Source organism: Strigops habroptila, chromosome 21 (genome assembly GCF_004027225.2).
Source record: "Strigops habroptila isolate Jane chromosome 21, bStrHab1.2.pri, whole genome shotgun sequence".
Taxonomy (NCBI): domain Eukaryota; kingdom Metazoa; phylum Chordata; class Aves; order Psittaciformes; family Psittacidae; genus Strigops; species Strigops habroptila.
Genome location: NC_044297.2, coordinates 694,053 through 718,440, shown reverse-complemented (window position 1 = coordinate 718,440; position 24,388 = coordinate 694,053). Strand labels below are relative to the sequence as shown.

General features: G+C 46.5%; 1 protein-coding gene across 1 annotated transcript in view; it reads right to left on the bottom strand.

The window, feature by feature from the left end:
• Nucleotides 1–6,680: 6,680 nt before the first annotated feature.
• LOC115618518 (tetraspanin-15-like) overlaps nt 6,681–24,388 on the bottom strand; it is a 41,507-nt gene continuing 23,799 nt past the window's right edge. The window contains exons 5-8 of the mRNA XM_030510170.1: nt 20,757–20,870; nt 15,640–15,693; nt 15,003–15,119; nt 6,681–7,169 (exon numbers count right to left, since the gene is read on the bottom strand). Of these exons, the coding sequence (XP_030366030.1) occupies nt 6,933–7,169; nt 15,003–15,119; nt 15,640–15,693; nt 20,757–20,870 (522 nt within the window). The 3' untranslated portion in view covers nt 6,681–6,932. The remainder of the gene's footprint in view (nt 7,170–15,002; nt 15,120–15,639; nt 15,694–20,756; nt 20,871–24,388) is intronic.

Sequence of the window (24,388 nt, the reverse complement as noted above, 5' to 3'; positions counted from 1 at the left end):
TGTCTGCACCCCAGGACCCTGCCATCACCCTGTTTCCTCCTTAGCAATCTCCCAAGGGCAAAAACAACCTCCTAAGGACAAGGACAACCTCTTTATAGCCTATCCATCACCTAAGTAGCCTGAAATCCCATTTTACACCCTGCTCTCAGCGACATTCACAGGGAAAAATAAACCTGGGAAGCACTGGGAAATGCAAACGCTGGACCAACCAAACTGGCTAGGTGGATGGAGGATGACTTAATCCTGGATTAAATGGTGCTGCCAAAGCCCTCCTGCTCTCTTGGGAAGCCCAATGACAACTCACTGGTCCTGCTGGCATTGTCATTGCCACTCTCATAGCAGCCGTGGCCGCCGTCGTCGGTGTCCGAGTGATCCTGGCGCTCGTAGTGCCGCTCACTTTCACTCGTCCTATCCCGGCTGGAAGCTGATCTTCTCCGGCGCCGTTTCCTCCGGTAGCCCCGAGGCACTGGCACCCCGATGTAGATGGAGTGGTAATCTGGGGGGTGGGGAAGGGAAGCTTTAGAAGGTGGGTCTCGGTCATTCTCACTTGCAAGAAAGAATAAAAGCCAGGGAGATGTCTGCCTCTTTAAACCCACCAGGTTTAAAGCATCCCATGGGGTGTGCTGAGCCAAGCGCTGGGAGATCTGAAGCATCAGCCAGCAGGGAAGACCCCGCTGCCATTTGGGGCATCCCTGAGGTGTTTTGCTCACCTTCCTCATCGTCATATCTCCTTCTTGAGCTGCTGAGGCCTCTCTCGCTCATCCCATCCTCATCCTCCAGCATGGTTCCGCCACTCGGAGAGAGCTGAGCCATGGGGAGGAGAAAGGAGAGAGATTATAAAGGGTGCTGGGCAGGGGAATAGCCTCTGCACACCCACTTGGTGCTTCCTGCTATGGGAATCCTTTACCCATGGCACCAGTGAAACCACAGGGTCTTTCCTGGATGGGGTGAGGATGCAACAGGGACCCTCCAGCACCTCCTGCAAGTGCCCTTGGTGAGGTCTCAGTCCTGTCTTGCTCTGTGCCAGCCCTGCCCCTGCTCCACCTCCACTCTCCCCAATTATCCGGATGAAATTCACTGGGGTTACGTCTCCGGCCTCTTATTCCTGCTGCTCGAAGGAAGGTGTAAGTGAAGCGTAAGAGATTTGCTGGTATGAGCACAGAAGCTCAGGTAACAGGGGTTCTTGCTGGCTATAAGCACCCAGCTAATTCTGGGGGGTACCTGCACAAATAAAAGGGGTTTTGCAGAAGCAAAGTTCATTTTTCCCCACCTAAACACAGCTTTTACACCATACACACTCTGCTGCTTCCAGGTACCTTCCTTCAAACCTGCTGCTTTATTCCCCATATGAGTTTCTTTGGAATTTGCTAATTAATCTCCTAATCATCTGACCTCCAGCGATTGCCTTTCACACTTGACTTGGATAGGAGAACGGTTACTGTTCATGGCAGCCCAATCGATGCCTCACAAAGTCACTTTGAGAGCGATCAGAAAGCCGGCCTCTCCATGTCCCCCGGTCCAGCTGCCTGCATCCATGGCAATATCATATCATTATCCATCTATTTGAGGGAAGAAAAATCCCAATTCAAGCCAAATAGCTTAAAATATAAAGTGAATGGAAAAGCTAGAATGGTCCAGGACCGGCCAGGTTGGCTCTGCCGCGGTTTCTGAATTACTGACCCATTCTCCCCAAGGCAAAGACCATCTTTAGCCTGATACAGGCTCCAGCCTTATCCCAGTTGCTATATGAAGATTGATTTAACAGATTTGGAATTCACTTCACTTTGTTTGACCACATGAACCCAACACTTTTTGCACAGGTGCAGGAACCAGTTTATTTTAGGGGCAAACACTTCTAGATGGACAAATCCTGCCCCAGACATGGGCATATTAACAGATAACATCAGCCACAAGCCCTGGGTTCCTGGGAATAACATTATCAGGCTAATTCAGAGGATTTTATGAAGCTGGTGCTGGCAGGAGAAACAGCACAATAGCCACCCAGCTGCAGGCAGAAGTAGTTCTTCTTCTAACAGATGGAGTACTAGAAACCCCCCTATGAGGTTTCCCCACCAGCTTCAGCACTAGGTCGGGGTCCCCAGATGGATGAGGATATATTGGGAAGAAACACGACTTCTTTTTCAGTGTAACTTGGCCAGCAAGAGGCTCTACCACAGCTCCACTGGGCAGCAAAAACAACCTATCTGCTAAATCCAGGCTTTGCCAGAGCCACCGAAAAATAAAAGGTCCTGATTGATTCTGGCTGATTGATGAGGGTCACGTAGCCTGGGAGTTTTTCCCTCTAATCTTTTACATATAAAGCTTTTTCCCCCCCAAATATGGCATACAAACACAAGTACAATGCAGACAAGAAGTGCTGGAAAAAGCAACTCTAAGCACAGCAGAAATAAGGGGAGGAAAAGAAGAGCGCTATTACCTTTGCCAATGAAATCCCACTACTTCCACCAGCTCTCAGTTCCACAAAACCAAGTTTTAGCATGAATAAACTCACCTTGAGCTCTCCAAAAACACTCAGAAATCAGCAGATGGAGCCGCGCAGTGAAGTCTCAGGCACTGGTGGGTGCAGGAGCCCAGATAGCCTCGAGATAAAGCTGCGCTTGCCACCATCGTATCGACACCCACTGCCAAACCCTCTGTAGTTCCCAAGTTAAAATGGGTTTGGGGCGGCACCAATTGACTTTGGGAGCAGAAAGGCATCACGGGATGCAAATAAACTTCTGGAGAGGATGGAACATCCAAGCCAGGGAGAGCTGGTCTTGCGCAGTGATGGTCTCTAGATATCAGACCACTGGGATGTAGGAAAATTCAAGGTGCTCATCCCCAGCTTGCAGGGTCTGTGTCTTCTGGGGATTTAGGTTTGGATTCTTTTCATATCAGTTTTGCCTCGATTGCTGGGATTTGGGAGGGAAACTGCTTTTCTTTCTTTTCTCTGTGCAATATCATGGACATCTGATCTAAAGAAGCGGAAGGAAATTCTTCAGGGAGTTACGGAGAACCATCAGCAGCAGTGAGAAAGCTCCTAAAGCCCCTGGGGATGATAGGATCAGCCCCATGGCCACAGAATCAAAGAATGGTTTAGGCTGGAAAGGCCCTAAAAGCTCATCCAGTTCCAATCCCCTGCCACAGGCAGAGACAGCTTCCACTAGAGCAGGTTGCTCCAAGCCCCTGTGTCCAACCTGGCCTTGAACACTGCCAGGGATGGGGCAGCCACAGCTTCTCTGGGCACCCTGTGCCAGCGCCTCAGCACCCTCACAGGGAAGAGCTTCTGCCTCAGAGCTCATCTCCATCTCCCCTCTGGCAGGTTAAAACTATTCCTTGTTGTCCTGTCCCTACAGGCCCTTGCCCAAAGCCCCTCTCCAGGTTTCCTGGAGCCCCTTTAGGCACTGGAGCTGCTCTAAGGTCTCCCCTTAAGGAGCCTTCTCTTCCCCAGGCTGAACCAGCCCATTAAATACAATTTGGATTCTTTTTTTGATGAGGGTTGCACACTGAATTATTTTGCAATTTCCACAGTTTGTTTTTAACATGTTAAACATCCTAAAATTGGATTTCATGGAAAACCAGATCCTGGTCCCACGAGCATGCCCGCTGTGCTTCCCGAGCTGTCCGCTTCTATTTAACGCCCGGCTTGCTCGTCCCTGCTTAGCCTTTTAATGGGGGTATCAATAAATCTGCATCAAAGCAGCAGCCAGCACTTCATCAGGACTGGCCTCATTGTTAATGGAAGGAGAACTTAGAAATCAGACTTTGTGCTTTGAGGTCATCCAATATTGGGGCTTTTCTCTCGCCTCTGGGAGATTATTCGACGGCACAATCCAGAGTCTCAGCAGAAGCAAAGCAAAACCTGTTCGATGCTTTATCCCTGCTCTCACTTTCTTCCCAGCTCCTGTTTTATTAGATTTGCTCTTCCGTGTAGCAGGTCTCAAACAAGGGGTGATTTCAAGTGCAAAATGTAGGATGAGGTAAGGAATGCTACTGGCATCCCGTTTATTTAGAGTAGTGAAACATGTTTCTAAAAGTGGGAGAAAAGCTTTTCCAAAGTGTGCTTACGATTTCATGCTCTTGCTTAATCTTTCCCATTTTCCAGGCATTAGCGGACCAACTGTTTGTGGGAATAGGGGAGCCAGGTGCCTAAATCATGGAATCACAAAATCACTTATGTTGGAAAAGACCTTTAAGATCATCAAGTCCAACTGTTCCCCAGCACTGCCAAGGCCACCACTAACCCATGGCACTGAGGGCCTCATCTACATGGTTTGGGAACACTTCCAGGGATGGTGACTCCAGCACTGCCCTGAGCAGCCTGTTCCAATCCCTGACTTCTCCCTATCTCCCATTGCTTACCGCCTGCTGAAAACCAGTATTCATCCAGACATGAAAACCTGCTTGCATTCAACCCATACAATGTCATCTGTGCTGGGGTCCAGCATCAGCCAGGAAAAGGTTTTAAGGATGTTGGTGGCTGTTTGTCCTGTAAATAAAGAGCAAATATAGAAGTTAACTTTCTTTCCCCAAATACATAGAAATACAAAGAGCGGGTTGAGTTTATCAGCTTGTACTAAGAAGGTTTTACTAAACACCTCCTGGAGAGATGGGGAAAAAGAAGAAAAGCGAAGCCCCAGGAGCTGGCCGGGTAATGGAAGCAGGCCTGTTAGTCCTTTAAGAATCATTTTCACCTCATTTCCATGGGCTGCAGGTTTTACCTTCTCCACTTGCAAAAAACTTTAATAAAATCCACCTATTTTGGCCGTATTGCTTAAAAAAAAACCCTGAACCCCCCCTGCTCAGCTCCTGGGGTTCCCAGCTCTGTTTTCAATGGGACTTAGGGGGAAAGAGGTTCAGAAAGTGTTTTATTCATGCTTCTGCTCGTGATTGGTTCTCGTTTAGTTAAAGAGTAAAGCCTGGAAGCAGTCAGAAGAGGGAGACAGAGCCCGGCAGACGCACCCACCTTTCCCTGCTTGGGCATCCAAACAAAGCCAGCCTCCGGCTTCGAAAATAGCCTTAATAAAGCTCCACTAACAAATCTAGCGTTTCCTTTGCCCCTGGCGCTGCAGAAACTCAGCTCTTGCAAACAGACTTGTTTCTTCTTCTTCTTAGTAAAACCACACTCATCATTTTGCAATTCAGCTGTTCAAGGTCTCTCTCTGCAAGCCTGTGTCCCAGTGCAGCTCAACTCACCCATCCAGGCTTGGATGCAATGCATTGCAGCTATTTATAGAATCCCAGCCCGGTTTGGGCTGGAAGGGACCTTAAAGCTCATCCAGCTCCAACCCCTGCCACGGGCAGGGACACCTTCCACTAGAGCAGGTTGCTCCAAGCCCCTGTGTCCAACCTGGCCTTGAACACTGCCAGGGATGGGGCAGCCACAGCTTCTCTGGGCACCCTGTGCCAGCGCCTCAGCACCCTCACAGGGAAGAACTTCTTCCTTATATCCAACCTGAACTTTCAACCCTGAATAAGTTTGACCCATTCCCTTTGTCCTATCGCTATAGTCCCTGATGAACAGTCCCTCTCCAGCATCCAGAGAGAAGACTAATCCCTATTTAATTCCTATATCCCTAGTGATGCAGGAGGGAATTGCCACCTTGATCACCAAGTTGTGCTAAAAAAGCAATATTATAAGAGCCAATTCCTTACCTGGTCATTAGATGTTGGTCTCCAGCAGAGGGGAGTCACCACCATTCCCAGCGCAGCATATCCGCACAGAAAATCCATCTTCCTTTTCTAAATCACTGGGCTCTCCTTTTCTTTGTCTGGGGATAAAACTTAAGCCAGAGCACATGGGGAAGAGACGGAAACTTTCAGAAATGGGTGTTTTCCCCCAGTACAGCCTGGCACAAACATCCATCTTCCTTCAGGAGGCGCAAGTTGAGCCTGGGGATGTGATTCCTGGAAAAGCCCTTTGGAAAGAAAAACTGCTCCATGTTTTCCGGCATTGCTCTCGCTCCTTGCTTTCCCACCTAGAAGTCCAATTGAGTGCAAAATCTACAGCAACTACTCAAGCCTGTGCCGGAGCCAGGCACATAGAACATGAACGTCTGGCCCCTGTTGCCACAGCCGAAGAGCCAGGAGAGAAAGCTGCTGCTGGGACTCTTCTGCACATGGTGAGCTTCGCAACGGTGCCACCCACATTGATCTCACTCCTCGCTTTCCCACCTAAAAGTCCAATTGCATGCAACCTCTACGGTGAGCACTCAAGGCTGTGCCATACCCTGGTGCGTAGAGCACAAACATCCAGCCTCTGCTCCCACAGCCGAAGAGCCAGGACAGAAAGCTGCTGCTGGGCATATTCTGCACATGGTGAGCTCCGCAACGGTGCCACCGGCATTGCTCTCCCTCCTTGCTTTCCCACCTAAAAGTCCAATTGCGTGCAACCTCTGCAGCAAGCACTGGAGGCTGTGCCGAGCCCAGCACATGGAGCATGAACATCTGGCCCCTGCTCCCACAGCCAAAGAGCCAGGAGAGAAAGCTGCTGCTGGGCCTCTTCTGCACATGGTGAGCTCCACAACTTTGTGGGGTCTGGGCATACCTGGGAATCTACCATAAAGCCAATATTTTTCAGGTGATCAGATTAAATATACCTGCAAACACAGCCAAGTGCAATGATGATGGTGCCACTTCCCTCCCCATGACTGGGCCAGTGTGCGGTGATTGGAAGCAACTTTGCAAAACACAACACAAGTTACATTTATTGTGTAAAAAACCCCAAAAAACCCAATAAAGAGATATAGAAATGCTTCAAAAGGTGAAGGTAGTAAAAGGACCCTGGCAAGCTCACGTGCCCGCACAGTGCATTGCAGTTTTGATAACCTTCCAGTGTCACTATCTCCTGAACCTGAGAAGATAAATATGATGATGTCCATGTTCAACATTCTCCACCTTCCTAAGAGCTGTGCTCCAAGTTTTCCACTTTCTCACACTTTGCTTTGGCAGATGGTGCCTTCTTTCTCCTTGTCTTCCTCATCCTCAGCATTGATGGGAATATAGCCCCCTTCCTTGGGCAAGCACCAGCACCAGCCCGCACCGCTGAGATCCACGGCCCCAAAGCTGAAATCCTGCATCTCCAGGATCTTGAAATCAACAGTGTCCAGCTTGGAGTAGATCTCGTTGAGCTTTTGCCAATACAGCCAAGCCATCACGAGGCCGACCACCTGCAAAAGATGAATGTTAAAAGCACTATGGTCAAGCAAACCCTTTCTGAAGGTCTTTCTCCTACAGGGGATGCTGTCATCCAAACTTCCAAACCTGGCCACCAGGCAAGAGAGAACAGTACCCAGTTAAATCTTCTGCCAAAGCAGCAGTCTCATTGTTAAACTTGTTATTGGCCACATCCATCTCACAGTTTCCCCCCTCAGCCCTGACAGAGGGATGTGAATTAGTTGGACGTCACCATGAGCATTGCAAAGCGAGAGGCAGAGATACAGGCTCTTGCTAAACTTGAGATATTGCTGCAGTTTATTTCCCATTTCTCTGCAGGCTGGAAGGGAATTAAAAAATACACTTTAAATCCTTAGGAGAAGGGAAGAAAAAAGCACTTTCATCAGCACCAGATTGCAAGCATATTGCTTTGATTTCAACTGACGTTTCCTTCACGGTGCTACGCTGTGGTGGCTACAGTTAGAGGATAAGCCATGTTGAAGAGCTATTTGCAGACCAGGTACTGACGAGGAGCACAGTGGCAATCAGAGCACTTCCAGTGCCAACTGCATCTTTTGTACTAACCCTTCACCCACCTTGGCTACTGAGCCATAAAAATAAGGTTTATTCCCCTATAAGCCCAGTTAAACAGTGCAGTTTTATAGCTCCTTTCAATGCATAAGATGGGATGGAGAAGGGCAAGACCATCTCAAGCCTCAGGGCTTTTCCTCAGCAGTAGTCAACATGTTTTTCCTCATAACCACTCCTTGAAGCAAAGAGCCAATAAATAATCCAGTCACATCTGTACCATCCATCAGCTGGAGTCTCCTGTAACTACTGTAGCATACTGGGTTTGGAGCTGAAAAATATTATTAGTCATTTCTCTGGGTCCTAATCAATCCATTAAATAGTCTGGAAAGTGGGAACATTAAGAGAAAGATAAATGGGGATAAGAGCAAAGGGTTGTAACGCGTCTGAAATTAGAGACTGTTTTGTTCCCATAGAGGAAAGAGAAGTATTTGCCCAGAGGAGGCTGCAGAAAACGGAGGCAAAAACTCCACAGGGAAAAAGCAAATCACACAAGTGTCTTCCAGCTGAAAGCACACGGGCAATCATAGTATCCCAGCCTGGTTTGGGTTGAAGGGACCTTAAAGCTCATCCAGTTCCAACCCCTGCCACAGGCAGGGACACCTTCCACTAGAGCAGGTTGCTCCAAGCCCCTGTGTCCAACCTGGCCTTGAACACTGCCAGGGTTGGGGCAGCCACAGCTTCTCTGGGCACCCTGTGCCAGCGCCTCAGCACCCTCACAGGGAACAACTTCTGTCTTACCTCCAACCTGAACTTCCCCTGTTTCAGTTTGAACCCATCACCCCTTGTCCTATCACTCCAGTCCCTGATGAAGGTCCCTCTCCAGCACCCTTGCAGCCCCCTTCAGACAGTGGAAGCTGCTCTGAGGTCTCCACACAGCTTCTCTTCTCCAGGCTCAACAGCCCCAATGTTCTCATCCTGTCTTCCTATGGGAGGTGCTCCAGCCCCTGATCATCCTCATAGCCTCCTCTGGACTACTCCAGCAGCTCTGTGTCCTTCTTATCTTGGGGACATCAGAGCTGGACACAGTGCTCCAACATCCTGTCATCCACATGAGCACCTTGCACAGAAGCCACCCCAAAACAGCTCAATATTTATTTTTCCTTCCCAAATTCACCTGGAGATGAATCCCCAGGACCAACAAGTCAGAAGAAGCAGAATATGACCTCCTTTAAGATGCTCTCCCAACATGGAGAGTCCTTCCTTTAAGTCCTAAGTTGGAGCTTGCCCCATTCCCACTTTCCTAATTGCATCCATGACTCCTGAAAGAGCATCCTGCTTATTTGGCATTCCACCTAATTACTGATAACAGGATTAGTCACCAGAAGAACACACAAGGTGCTGGAGGCTGCTGTGTGGTTACTGCTCACAGGGCTTTCCCGACAGCAGGAATTACAGAAATGCTGGATTCCTGCCATTAGGGTGCTGGGAAAGGCAACTGCAAATGCTGAATGAAAAACTGAACTCTGGAATCATCTTAGCATCTCCTTTTGTTATCCAAATGGCCTGAAATCAGGTTATCTTACAGCCCCAGTAACTTTTGTGTCTGTATCTGTTTAGCTCCCTGCTGCCCTCAAAATACTCACTGCTGCCTGGAATATTATGTATCCATCTCAGCAGGCAACTCCTTCCTGAATAGTCTGTGAAGCCATTTCAGCCTGTGTATGGAGACAGCATTCATCCCTGACTCAAACTGTGCAAGATGCATTCACTCCCTGAAACATGGAAAGGACCAAAATTGGGCTATGCAACCTCACGCTCACCTGCGATGGAGCTTGCTTTTGGTGGAGAACCAAAACCAACAAAACCAGAGACTCTGCCATGGAAATTCCAGTCAGGATCCTGCTCTCCTATCCCATATCCATCCCTTCTTTGGTCCTCAGAAGGTGCAGAAACCTCCAGTTAGGGATGGAGGAGGCCAAGGCTTGGAGGTGGCTCCATTTCTCCATGAACAGCGGGAAGAGCCCAGAGCAACAGCGCCCACATGGGTCTGGGTTATAAGATTGTGCTAATCCATATTCAACAGCAGAGGCTTTAAGGATTTATGAAGTTTTTAAATGCTAATTAAATGTATGTCAAGCTTTAGCATTATTTACATCTATTAACATGTCATCACTCAGCAGAATAAAACGCCACCGCTGATCCAGGACCAAGCAAGAAAACCCTTTTGCAATGCTAAGTTTGAAGGCAAGACATGTCACTTTTTTCCTCCCTAAATGAAACAGTGATTCAGAAAAGATTTGTGTTGACAATAAGTTAAATGCAAATGAATCCAATTCTGCAAAAGCAGCTTTGGAGACATCATCCCTCCTGCTCCTCCCAATAGCGATGCCACGTCCGAGGTACCGGGGATTTCTTGAATGGAATAAAATTAGCCCGAGTCCTCAATCAGCATCCTGCATCCCACAGCCTTCTCTCTCCTCTGAGTTATGAACCAACATCCAACCCATCTCGCCTCTAAATACCCTCTTTCACTTAATGAAAACAGAAAAAGCTGTCAGGAATATAGATGCATTCAATATCTCTGGCACCAAGGGCACCGTGTTTTCCAGACGTAGAGAGATTTCTAACATGAGTGCTGATTTTATTGCACTGCAATATGAAGGGAGGTATTATTGTGGAGGAGAATGTTAAGATAATGTGTCAAATATGAGGCTAAAAAACGAAAAAGCTGCTTTTCTCCCCCATTTCCCCCTCCTTCCCGTGATGGTAATCACCACCAAGCGAGGGAAGAGCAGCTGCTTAGGACTTGCTGCTTGTAGCTCATTTCAAGTTAGAATATTACCTGTTCTTACTGGCTAGCATTCAGTGGAGAAGCCAGTCCTGCCTCAGAATAGCTGTAGTCTGCTGCATTCTGAGGCATTTCAATGCAGAGGATTTGCTGCAGGGGGTACAAGAGCACTGAGTAGCTGCTCTTTGCATGTGCAAGAGCAGTTGCACATGTAAAATAAATCCAAAGATCTTTGCACATCAAGGAAATCAATAAGTCCATGCAGACCCACTGGGAAGTGACAAGAGAATCATAGAATCCCAGACTGGTTTGGGTTGGAAGGGACCTTAAAGCTCATCCAGTTCCAACCCCCTGCCACGGGCAGGGACACCTTCCACTAGAGCAGGTTGCTCCAAGCCCCTGTGTCCAACCTGGCCTTGTACACTGCCAGGGATGGGGCAGCCACAGCTTCTCTGGGCACCCTGTGCCAGCACCTCAGCACCCTCACAGGGAAGAGCTTCTGCCTCAGAGCTCATCTCAATCTCCCCTCTGGCAGGTTAAAGCCATTCCCCTTGGCCTGTCCCTACAGGCCCTTGTCCAAAGCCCCTCTCCAGGTTTCCTGGAGCCCCTTTAGGCACTGGAGCTGCTCTAAGGTCTCCCCTTAAGGAGCCCTTTCTTCTCCAGGCTGCACCAGCCCAGCTCTCTCAGCCTGGCTCCAGAGCAGAGCTGCTCCAGCCCTCGCAGCATCTCTATGGCTATATATATATATATTTATTGCAATGATAGTGCAATAGCAATTGCACTATATATATAGTTGCAATTTGCATGGGTAATGCTGTTTGTATTTTGGTGACACCCATAGTCAGGGGTTCCCTGTGGTGACATCTATGGAGAAAACCACCCTGCAGATGACACTATTTGAGAATTCCTGCACTGCTTCCCATCCGAACACACCTTCCTGGCTCCAGAGCTACTTGCCTATTTCAGTGGCTGTAAAACTGGATCCTGCTAAACAGAAGAGTTAAAGCACTTCAAGCTTCCCCAGAGCTAATCAAGTAAAAAGCAACCATTTCTTTTATTATTGACTTTTCCTTCCAGAAATTGATATTTATAGACCAGGCGTGCACAGAGGTCATGGACTGCAGAGGGAAAAATCCCTTTTATTCCCCTTTTCTACTACATTAAGCACACATCAGCCACTAGAGAACATACCACCTTCCAGCCCTCGGAGCAACTAAGAGATTAAAAAGCAAACAAAATACAAATGAATCTTGCACAGACAAAGGGAACTTTGGCAATACAAAGCCTTCTGCACAAGGAAACATTTAACATTACTGTCCCCAAAAGATGAAGAGCCCAACCTGCAAAATGCACATTGCAAGTCTAAGGAGTGAAAGAGTTCATCTTCTGGATTTATATTCTTAGAAGGGAACATGTACCTCTCCACTGATGCCCTATTACTCTGTAACTGCTCTCAACGTACAGCTTTGGAGATTGATGAAATACCTAAGTGAAACGGAGGCAGCAACAATTTACTGCACTCGGCTGACAGCTCCTCACCATTTATAACTTAATTCTCTCCCAAGCTTGGTGGCTGCACCACAGAGTCCGTACATATTAACCCTTGGCAGTGACCTCCTAGAGATTTGTTCTTTTTAATCGCCCTTGTGCCACTTGCTGCTTCTTTAGGAGGGAGAAAAAGGGGTTGAAGAGCTTTTCGTGCTCTGCTTCCTAGCTTATTACAGTGGCTACATTTTCACCCTGCTAAGGAGGATGAAATACCATTAGAAAACATGCCCTGCAAAAACACAGGAATGGAAAATGCTTTTCTTGAGGTCAGTATAAAAGCTGCTGAAGGAGCACCTGGGCATGGCAAAGGGGAAAGAGCAACGCATGATGTTCTTTGGCAATTTAACAACAAATGGGTTTTATACACCCTGGAAACTCCTTGGATAATCTGGTTAGAGGCAGGTAACGTAGGGATGCAGCCAGTAGAACACAGGTTTCTGTGCTTTGCTGCAAGATTTCGCTTGCTTCATAATTAAACACAACGAATACGAAGCCACACCAAGGATTTGCCACTGAGTGCCAGCAACTAAATTATCTTGTTGAGAGTGATATAAAATGCATCACAGTTTGGCTGAGAAGAGCAGTGAGGAGATGGGATTGGTATCAGAGAATGAAACGTAGGAAGAAGGAAAAAGAGAACGAAAGGTACTCTGCAGAGGCAGAAAAATAATCAAGTTGATGCATTCATGCTTTGCTCTGAGTGAAGTAAGACAAATGAACACTCCCCACTCCTCAAATGCTTCACCCATTGCTTGATGGCTTGCTTAAAAAAGGCAGAGACGTGAATGATTTAAGAGCAATCATAAAACTACAAACTCCCTCTGCCTTGCACCAGCAGGGATAGAGCTGAGCTGCTGCATGGTGGTGTACCTGCCTCCTCACCCATTCAATCAGTTCAACACCCAACAGGACGCAGCAGATTTACAGCTTTCCCCAAGCCCAGTTAGACAGATGCCCACATGCCTTGGGTCCTTCTTTCTGCACAAGAAGAACTGGTTGTTTATCCCAAATCCAAGCACAAAGCTAAGGTGCTGGGATGATGAACATCAGCCAAGCTCAAAGCCCCAGCGTCTGAGCCCTTAAGTTGCTCACCATCACAGAGGCTGAAGCTTGATCCTAAGGAAGAGCTACACTGAGCAAAACTGCGCAAAACCCAAAGCTGGACTCAGGATGTGGATCATGATCCCAACCTGCTCCCTGGCATCCTGCAAGTTTTCCACCAAGGTGGTTTGCAGTAACACAGAGAGACCATGTCCTGTGTGGGATGTGGCAAAGACCCAAAGGACAAAGATGGGACAGCTCAATACACTTATTCTTCCCAAAACTCAAGGCACTGTCACCTCTCCACACCAACAGTGCCAACCCCTTTCCCCTTGGATCACCAATTCAAGGACAATACTCTCCCCCCAGCTTTCTGCTGGCAGCTGCTGGGGATGAAGCTGTTTCTGGGCTGACAGCTCCTGGCAACACAGATGGCCATTTATAACTTAATTCCCTCCAAAACTTGACAGAATCAAATCTGATTTATATTTAAACCCCAGAAATGGTGAGCAGATGGGAAGAACAAGGTTCTTCATCTGAAGAGCATTTAACGGCACGACAGAAAAATCACAACACTTGCTCAAAAGCACTTGATATTCATCAAGGCTCATTGCCCTCTCTGGTTCTTCTCCCCATCCTTCCCAATTAAAAGCATCACGTTGGCAGGTTAATGGGTAACACAACAGGCAGCTCCTGTAATGGGCTCTTGACATCCTGTGAGGCAGATGGAAGTAGTTGCCTCTATCCCGGCACTTCCTCACCCCATTTCTGTGCCCGCTGCATTTCCTAGTGGTAGCACAGCAGAAGTCCATTGCTCATTTGCATGCTTTGGAGAAAGCACTTTAGAAATGTGGAGCATCACAGCGAGGATTGGGCACAGAATAGTCCCCCACCTCAGTTTTCTATTTGGACCATCTGAGAGTTCAAAAGGAAAGCCCGTCCCTTGAAAAATGAGCTCAATGTGCCACATATTTCTCCAACAGATCCTGCTTTATTCAAGCACTATTCTACCTTTCACTGCAAGCAGAAACACATAAAAAGATAAAATAATTTCATTCCCATTTAGATAAACCCCCCATATTTGGAAAGATCACCAAACACCTCCAGGGCAAACCCAATATTACATCCAATGTGATAAAAAGAAACCTTTTGCTTGGGAGCCTCAAAAGGAATCAGAAAAAGGATCAAATTTAACACTAAAACATCACAGCTTTGCCAGAGATAATGCTGGAAAGATCCAAGATATTCACCTCATTCCTCCACAGCGTTGCAAAGGGATAGCCCCAAAATTCCTCTCCACATCAAGCATCTGTGATTCTGCGATTGTGAATGCCCCATCCCTGGCAGTGTTCAAGGCCAGGTTGGACACAGGGGCTTGGAGCAACCTGCTCTAGTGGAAGGTGTCCCTGCCCATGGCAGGGGGTTGGAACCGGGTGAGCTTTAAGGTCCTTTCCAGCCCAAACCACTCTATGATTCTATGATGAAGAGCTTAATTACCTGTGCTGGAAAATTGCTTGGATTTTCAGGCATCATTAATGGCAAAGGGGTTTTATGAGGCATTACAAATTCTGCTAAATTTATGACTATGGTTTATTTTGGTTAATATTTATGCTCCATTGGAAGAGAGCTATAAAAACAAATATAAAAGGATTTGCGAACCTATGCATGCCTTGATTTTAGATGCTATTACTTGGTCAATAATTACATTTCAGGAGTGTGTTATGAGGCAGCTAGAAGTCATAAGCTATGAATTTTGCTAAGCTATGAATTTTGCTAAGCTATGAATTTTGCTAAGGATGCTCTAGAAAGTGCTGCGACATTTGCCACCCAAGACACAAATCTCAGATGTAAATGGAAGGGAGATAACTAAAAATTAATTCTTTCCTCCTCCAGCACAGGGAAAGAAGCCAAGAGGACTCCAGCAGGATCCACCACGTACCTGAGGAAGCAGCAGGGAGAAAACGATGCCCAAAGTGGCCTCAAAGTTGTCTTTGAGCCAGAGCCCAACAGCGTGGATGCAGCCTCGCACATGGATGATGTCGAGCAGCTCCAGGCGCTACAAGAAGAGCAGAGAGAAGCATCATTGAGACGTTGGGTTGGGGGGAGATGTTATTTCTTGTGTTTGCTCCTTCTTGCAAGCCAAAGGAGTGACACGAGAAGTGTTTGGGAATTGATTTCTTGGATTGGACCTTTCCCTAGGTTTTCTTGACAAAAAACTGAGAGCTACAGAGCAGATCCACAGAGACACTGCAGCTCTCTGCTGTGATACAGTCCTGCGGTTACCTCTGAAGGCCTCAAAATCAGCTTCTCTCCTACAACCAAGCCTCAAAACCCAACTGAGGACCAGCATTTCTTGGGGCTGATCCAGAAAGGCCACTATCCAAATATGCCATGAGCTTGCCTGTGCTCTGCAAGCCTGAACAACACCCTGAGATGCCAGAGAAAAGCAATAGAAATTATTTTATATCCAGCTGCAACAGCAGCCATCCTTGGTGTGGAAGAGCTCACCTGCAGGTAACTGGGATGGGGGAAGGAGAAGCAAGTCTCATATATATGAAGGAAAAATCCAATCTAACCTCTTTATTAAGTGTCCTGTATCCACACAGGGTGTTAATGACTTCTCCAGGGACCTGTGAACAGAGAATTGGTGAACAGACTTGGCTTGGGGGAAGCCAAAGAGGAAATACAAGATATAAGGATAACAAATAAGAGGCAGAAGAGCTCACCCAGTTGCCTTGACCAAGCAGCTACTCCCAAACCTCACTTTGCTGCCATAGGCTCCATGTTGCCCGAGTGCAATGCTGAAACCGTGCACGTTGGCAGTAAGTTGTTGGGGGTTTTCATTTGATCTTGTTTTTTAATCACTTTTGTCTCCAGATTCTGATGTTCCAGAGGATGTCCGGGTCCCTCTAACATGTTTCCAGTGATTCAAGCCAGGACCACCTCCACAACATGCTAGCATATAGCAAAGCAGCTCTTTCAAAACATTTCCTTTCATTTCCCTCTTGTTCAATTCCAGCCGCCTTTTCTAACACCTTCAGTCACGTCTCTCCTTCATAATAAAGGTAATTGCACAGGGATTAAGTGTATTGGGCTCTCCAGAAATCAAGAGGGGATTACCCAAAGTCTTCCACCACTTTGTTGGAGGTTTTAGACATCCCGAAGGCTTAGATTTTTTGGCCAACAAGAATGTTTCAAGAGCTACAGCTAATGAGAGAAATCCCAGCCAAACACTGCTATTCAGGACCTCAAAAGTATTTCTTCTGCTTCTGCCAGGATGGAAAAAGATATCTTTTGGGTTACAAAACTGATTCTTGCTCATCCTAAAAGAAAGCAAAGCCAGAGAATAGCTCCAGCACATCCTGAGCTAGTTGGACACTTTGCACCTCTTGGAATTGATCTTCTGCTGGGTTTGTTTTTTGGCTTGTTTCATGGCTCAAACAGCAGCTTCCATAACACCACATACTCCTACTCTGTGCCCATCAAATAATCATGTGCTGAAATTATGATGCTTTCAGAGAGATGGTTTTGACAACCAGTAAAAGCTTCTGAACAACAAACCCAAAACATCTCACACTTCGGAGGCACCGAGATGAAAGAGAGAAATGTGCACATTCATTTAGATGTGGATTATGCTCTCCTGCAAGACACAGCATAAAGAAATGTGCACCTCCAGACAGACTCCAGCCCTAAAAGCTGCAACTTGTTCCTCTAAGTAATTGGCAGGGAAATTATTCCAGTGCCACCCTACCAAGAGCTTCTGTACCTACCACATTACTGACAGTGCTATCAAAAATCCCATCTCTCACTACTTCAAGACACTATTTACACACTGGGCATAGTTAAGGAGACTTATTAATCTGTGCATATGAAATTGCAGGGAAATCTGGAGATCAGCAGCAAAGCACCCATCAGCATCGCTGGGAGACATCTCATCCAAGGTTGGAACCATGAAATGGGAAGCCTTCAGCATAAGGGGGAGCTGCAATGCTCTTAATGTAAATGCTGTCGCCTAGAGTGGTATAAAGAATGTGTACATGCCCATGTGCTTTACATTAAAAATGGAAACTACTTGTCTTGACAGCTTTCAGTTGCCCTTGCTTTCCAGATTCACTTCCCTGGAGTCCTTCTGGTGAAACGCCATTGCTTTTGGTTTTCTGAACACATCTGCCTATGGCACAAATTCATCACTTTTCTTCCTTCTTTTGTTCAATAATGAAGGGTTTCTCAGTCACCTCCAGTCCTGCCAATCTGTCCAAGTAATTCCCTCAGCTCCTTGTATTTGGGAGAAGTATGGAAGATGTAAAAGCAAGGGTTTAGCCTAGCTTCACTTTTGTCAAGGTCTTGCACAGAAGAGGTCGGAGCTGAATTGGATTTCTAGCATAAACCAAGACACAAGCCTTTATTCTTCCAGAATACATTTTGATGACTTCAAAGATCACAAAAGAGCAACACGCAGACATTTAAAAGCCACTGAGGGCAGAGGACTGCAAGCTTTGCACTTCTTATTTAACCAACCGCTTTTCTGCTCAAAAGCAGTGCCAAGTGTCGGCAGTGACACTTCGCAAAGCATTTGGAGACACCGCACTTGGCAGAGGCACAGCTCTGCTGCACCTTCCCTGGAGAAGGCACAAATACATTGGAAAACCAGGCAGAAAAACAGGTAAGTGATCAGGATCCAGTTTCACATCCTCAAGCAAATGCAGGTGCCTTAGGCACTGTGAGCTGCTCTAAGGTCTCCCCTTAAGGAGCCTTCTGTTCTCCAGGCTGAACCAGCCCAGCTCTCTCGGCCTGGCTCCATAGCTCCAGATGGAGCCAGTATCCACCCGCATCCCGCATGGATGGGGCTGTATCTCATGGCTTGCTCCTATTGGCATCTTTTGTTCCTTCCACAATATTAAGTTTCCAAATAACCTCCTTCTGGTACCTCTACGTCAATCTCGAAGGTCCTCTAAGACAAAATGATTCGCTCTCCATCTTTCATTCATGAAGGTACAAATAGAGAAGGAGGGCACAAGAACAGAAGGCTTTCTCTCCCTAAAACCCAGTAAATTTATAACTGGTTGATAAAAAGCTTATTCACAGTGGGGAGACCATCATGTTCATCTCTACCCAATGCAAAAGACCTCAGATGTGTGCTCGGGTGGTCCCTGGTTATCCCTCCACCTGCATGGCCAATGCAAAATCTTCCCTTCAGCCCTCAAGTAACATATTTTGGTGGAAGGGGTTTTCAGTGGGGCTTGTGTGTCACTGAGACCCAAGCAGGTATGGCCAGAGTATCACACAGAGGTACCTTCTCATCCAGACGTGCTTCTCCCACCTTCTCAGCCAGGTGGGACCTTTTTAAGGTCAGCTATTTGGAGCTGACCTTTTTAAGGTCAGCAAATAGCTCCAAATAGACATGCTGGAGCTTATGGTAAATGCAATTATGGGATGTTCACTCTGTTGGTTAAACTATGCTTTTACTAGCTCGTTTCATGTTGCAGACAGCAGAAATCTCCCAAGGGAGCTGGCTCCTTTAATCCATTTCAGGTACTGTTGCTACTGTGTCCGGCTGATTTCTTCACTAACACTCCCTGCAGTGCCAAAATCAGATCTCTGAAGAACGAGGCCACATCTATCTGCCTGCTTACTGTGCTGCCCAAAAACAGGGTTTATTGCTCATGGAGATTTAGATGCGTTGAGTGAGGTCTCACTTCCCATTAAACCTCTCTGGTTGTCAGAGCCACATTCATGAGCTTTAAAATTCTTGACACTAATGGAGAGGATTTACTGTGGACTTTCCCTCCCAGGAGCTGGCTGCTCCACTGCTTCATTTGAGCATCCTCCAGACCCAGCTCATTGCAATAGGAAGCCAAAAACTTGCCTTATTTCTTACCCTACTATGTGAATCATCTGTGATTTCGTCTCTCTCCAGTATTTCCTTCTGCACTGAGGTCTTTTGTTTACCAAATTGTCACCCAAAACCATGAGGAGCCTAAAAATACTGAAAAATGCACTTGACTCTCTCCAACACATCCTCACTCATAGTACAAAAAGGACACCACATGAATTTCTAATTCCATCTTCAGGAGCTTTAGGGTTCTTAATCAAGGCCCTGATTAGAGATGACAATTATATTTGCAGCTGATTTGCATGTCAGGCTTCAACTGATAATTAAAACACCTCAGATTTCTCTCTTTTTCCATTAAAAACCCAACTACAATATAAGATTAATGATCTATTTTCCTTGTGCAGTTATTAAAGCCTGGGACATTGTTATTAATAAAGCCAGAGCCAACGCTGATGCTCCTGATGCCCTGAACCTTGAGGAGGTTTTGTAACCAGGATTATGCTCAGCAAATACTTTTTTAGCACCATTTATGGCATTTCTGGTCACAGCAACCAGGGATATTTGCACTTTTCCCCCTGCCTTGGCCCAGCTCCTGGCATTTTATCCACAGCATGTGTTAGATTGATTGCGATGAGGTGGACGGTTGTATTCAACAAGAGGGTGTCAGAGCACTTAGCTTAATCTCAGCAGGAAAGCACTGCTTGGTGGGGAGTGTCTTGATGTTCAGCTCTGAAAATCAGCACAGGAGACCCTAATGGCTCTGAAAATCCACTCCCTGCTCTCTCCATCTCTATCCGACCCAACTCACAGTGTGTTGGAGATGCAGCCTTGCAATGGCACTTGCCCATGAGACATTTCTTATTCCATTGCACAAGGGTGGCTCTTTATCCAAACACCTCCCCAGGCCCCATTTTCAGCACAACCCTCAAAAATGTCCTCATTACAAGCAGACACCAGCAAACATGATCCCCACATACCACTAAACCCTGCAGCAGCCAGCTGAGAATCATGGAATCAACTGGGTTGGGAAAGAGCTTTAAGCTCACCAAGTCCAACTGTGCCCCAGCACTGCCAAGGCCACCACTAACCCATGGCACTAAGGCCTCGGCTACACGGGGTGTGAACACTTGGTGACTCCAGCACTGCCCTGGGCAGCCTGTTCCAATGCCTGAGCACCCTCTGGGGAAGGAATTGTTCCTAATCTCCATCTAAACCTCCCCTGGTGCAACTTGAGGCCGTTTCCTCTCGTCCCATCACTTGTTACTTGGGAGAAGAGACCTACCCCATGTCACTGCAACCTCCTTTCAGGTCCTCTTGAAGAAAATTATCCTCTTGGACAGGAAAGCAGAAGACATGAGCTCATTCAGATCAGTGCTGAGAGGCAGCCAAGTTCTTTTAAGATGCTGCTATTTCTTTGCAAAAGGATCCTCCAAACCATTTTATGTCACAGGTTAGGATGAAAAACAGGAACTCGACATTTCTAACAACTCCTTGGCATTACTAGTCCAGTGCTTTGGTATTTATTTTGCATTAAAACAGCAGAGCCTACTAAAATAGTGTAGCCCATATATATATATTCAAGACCAGGTTGGACAGGGCTTAGAGCAACCTGCTCTAGTGGAAGGTGTCCCTGCCCGTGGCAGAGGGTTGGAACTGGATGAGCTTTAAGGTCCCTTCCAAACCATTGGAAGATTCTATGCTATATTTCTTAGTTTATTTAGCGTCTCACACTGATGTGGTCTCAAACCACTCTGCAAGATGCTACAGCACAGAAATCTGCAGTAATAACCCACTGGAAGAAGGTGTTTTGCTGAAATACTGATTGAAATAAAACCACTTTTCATGCCTTGGCTGCCTTACCTTCCTGATACAGCATGTGTAGGGCACCCCACATGCCAGCAGCCCACTGCCATTGCAGGAGTGATACTGGTTAACCTCCCAGTCTCGGTACTCATCCCCACCACAGCAAGAAAACTGCAAAGAGAAGAAAAGGAGAGGATGAGACGTGCAGCTGAACCAACCCAGACCCCTCCAGCCCACCAACTCGTCTCCCCTCCCGCCTTGCCCTGCATCTCCAACACCACTTTGCAACACCATTGACAAACCCAGTTATCTCTTGCTTTCCAAGACCCTGAATGGGAAGTTGAAGACACTGTGTACAACCAGAAAAGTGGGTGTTCAGCCCTGTTTTAGAGGCGTGCAGCAGTTAGATGCCTCCACGCCTGTATTGGAGACGTCCCTGCTTTCACCTAGGAAAGATCAGGCTCATTCATGCTTCACTGATTTAATTACAAGTGACTAATCCATCCTATTCCTGGGATGTGCAGGAGATCTGGCTCTTTCAGCACCTTGAATGGATGTATTTCTTAGCCCTTGAAGGCAGCTCAGCTGGTTGATGCCAGTCAACAAAATGCTAATAAAGCTCCACAGTCTAACAGGGATTTCTCTTCCCGTCAAGTTAAATTAGAGATCAAATGCTACAGCTACAAAGGAAAAAAGCTGCTTTTTTCTTCTGTTCACACAATGAAGAAAAAAAAGGAGAAGTTTAATGAAAGTCATTTTCTGTTCTCCACAGAATAAAAATGGGCTTCTTATATACAGAGTCATCCCTTCTCTTGGTAAACAAGCTTGAATCTTTACATGTTTCCCTCAAAGAAAAGCCTGAAGTGAGCAGGAGAGGTAAGTGTGCTGGATAAGACAGAGAAAAACCATGTTTTCCCCATTTCTTTAAGCAGCACACTATTCAAGAAGCAGGTTTGGGGAGAGGTTTTACCCTGGGAGCATCTGCTGCCCTTCCTGCTGATGGGCTGGTGGCAATACTTGGCCAACAGGAGGAGGACAAGCTACCAGCTCTTGGGGTCCTACTGGCCTCCTCCCATGCCAAAATGGGCAGATACGGCCAGGAGCAGCCAACCCACGCATTTACAACTGGTTTCTAACTTCCTACCTTTAATTCCTCTATCGCTTTTAATCCTACTTGTATCAGTGAGGAAGGTCAGCTTGCAAGAGTGACCTAGAAAGAGGGGGAGAAAAACACCTCAAGGTATATTTGTAAGTGCTACCCATTTGATATCCCCATGCTGCAAAGAATGCTTTTATAACTGCACAAAAATTGGTCCAAAATCCTTACAATGAGGCTTTCTAGCTGCCAGGAAGCCTCACTGGGGTGGTTTCTTCTCTGTAGAGAGAGGTTTAGCCCCAACTACTGTTGTACATATAAGCTAGGGCAGACTTCAGTGTGGGTTTTACTTCCATGGAGGCTCCTGGAGCTCAGAGAAACATAACAAGAAGAAAAACTAAAGAGAACCCATGGAAAGAGCCTCACAGGTTGCATCGGAGGAGCTTTCAGTATTGAGGACCACTGCCATCACTGGTTAGATGTGGGCTTGTAACAGCAAAATCCACAATCCTCAGTCGAACCATGCTGGTGAAAGCTGCCTTTAATCTTCCCCAAGAAGAAAGGAAGAGCTTTGCAAGCCCAACACCCTCATCCATTGCTTCAAGCCTTACTTTGAGTTTGGAGCCACTCATGTTTGAATAAGAACAGCAGCTCCAGCAGCTCTCTGAAATTCAAATCCTGTGCACAGTGAAGCAGCATGAACCCTCCGCTTCTACCTGTTCTTAGCAACCCATTAAAGAAGGATAAAGCGAGGAGCAGTAGAGAGCTCCAGTTACTGACTTGAGGCAAACCTGGGCTTTTGAGTCATTGTGGTCTCTAGCCTCACATCCACGGGCTGCAGAGGCAGCAGTGCAGCAAAAATGAGGCATAAAAACCTAAGTCTTATTTCCTTTAGGGCAATGCATTTCCATATCTAATTGCTCACAGGCAGCCAGACTGAGGACATCTTGACAGGTAAAACTACATTATTTGCATCCTGGTAATGTAAAATATGAATGTGTGGCACTTCAGACCATAATTACTGATTATTTTTACTGTATGATACTGGTGTCAGTGTGTGAAGGCAGCTGGCTCCAGTTTAAAGCATCACTTGAGAGGCAGTTGAAGAAAACTCAAATCCTAAGGAGCACAGTGTGGTTTTGCCGGACTTAAATAAGCTGTATGCCAGCTAACCTATGCATAGACAAGGTTTTTAATAAGGAAAATGGCAAGAATTACCCCAAAATGATAAAAGGCTGCTCAAAAAACAGGTCTGGGTGCAGCCCATCCAGACTGACTGCAAGTTTTCAGCATCTCAAAGGGAACTGGGCTGCTCAGGTCCCATAAACCCAATTCCCCTTCTCTTCAAAGCAATTATTCCTCTGCATTGCTTCTCCCCAGTCCCTCAGGATGAAGCAAGTCTGCATTTCAATCACTGACATTGCTGGTGTTCCGGGATAATAAATAGAAAAGCTCATAGCAAGAGCTGCATGTTCTTGCAAAGCTCCTTCTCACAAGATAAAAGATGCTACTGTTGAAGACTTATCAACACTCTAAGTGGCCATAAGTTCTTTGAGAACAGAGAGAGACTTTGAGATGAAGATCTTTCCCTGAAAACTTTTAATAACATCCTAGTGAAGAAGTAGACAGGAAAAACTCTAAAAATGAGGTGAGATTCTGAGGTAAGTGCCTGATCCTCACTTGCTTGGAGACACAGAAATCTTCCTGCAATTCTATCTGCTTTATCTGGAGATTTGTGACCTAACCTTGCCAAGGCTCATTGAGGATGGCTCCAGCTTGGGCTTTCTGGCTGCTCACTTATCATTCAGAGAGGTCTGAATTATGGTATCCTCTTAGAGAGGCCAGAGTACAGCTTGGAAAGATTCAGATCTTCCTCAGAATCAGTCACGTCTTCAGACCTTCCAAGGGCTCCCAGGCTTCTTAATGCACTCAGCTCAGAAATGACGACTCCAAGAGTCAAAAGAAGGTTTTTACGCCAAGAGAGGGGAGTGTGGAGGGCACCACTGGCCTGAAATGCCAGCTACATCAAAGGAGCTTCACAGTCTCCTTTTCTTCAAAGTGAGAGATAAGATTCATGGATTTATGATGCTTCAAGCCATAATGAATGGTGAACACACAAAGTTCATCTGAAAGCAGCTTTGCTGGTAAAGCTCTGGCTCTGCTCTCCAAAACCAGCCCAGGAAACAGAACATCACTGCCATTTCCATCCAGATCTCAAGGTTTGGGGTTTTTCCACTTCTATTTTCATTCACCAAATGCTTCAAGCCAAGTGCTTCACTCCCACAATTACACAAAGAATGGGTGAACCAAATATCCTCACTCAAAACATGAGCAAACCAACATCCCCCAAATGCCCAGGAAATTGGGAAAACCAAATGATAAGTTAGAGCCAACCAACATACACTTAATGATGTGGAGAATACCTTCAAATCCTGACTTTCCTTGGCTGTTTCATGTACTCGGGGGGGATGCATCATTGCTTTGCTGAAGCTAAACCTTGGCTTTCAAGAGAAACACATCTAGCCAGGGCTCGATGGTGGGCATTAGGAAGATGTTTTAATTTAACACTTCATTTAATATTTAGGACGTCAAA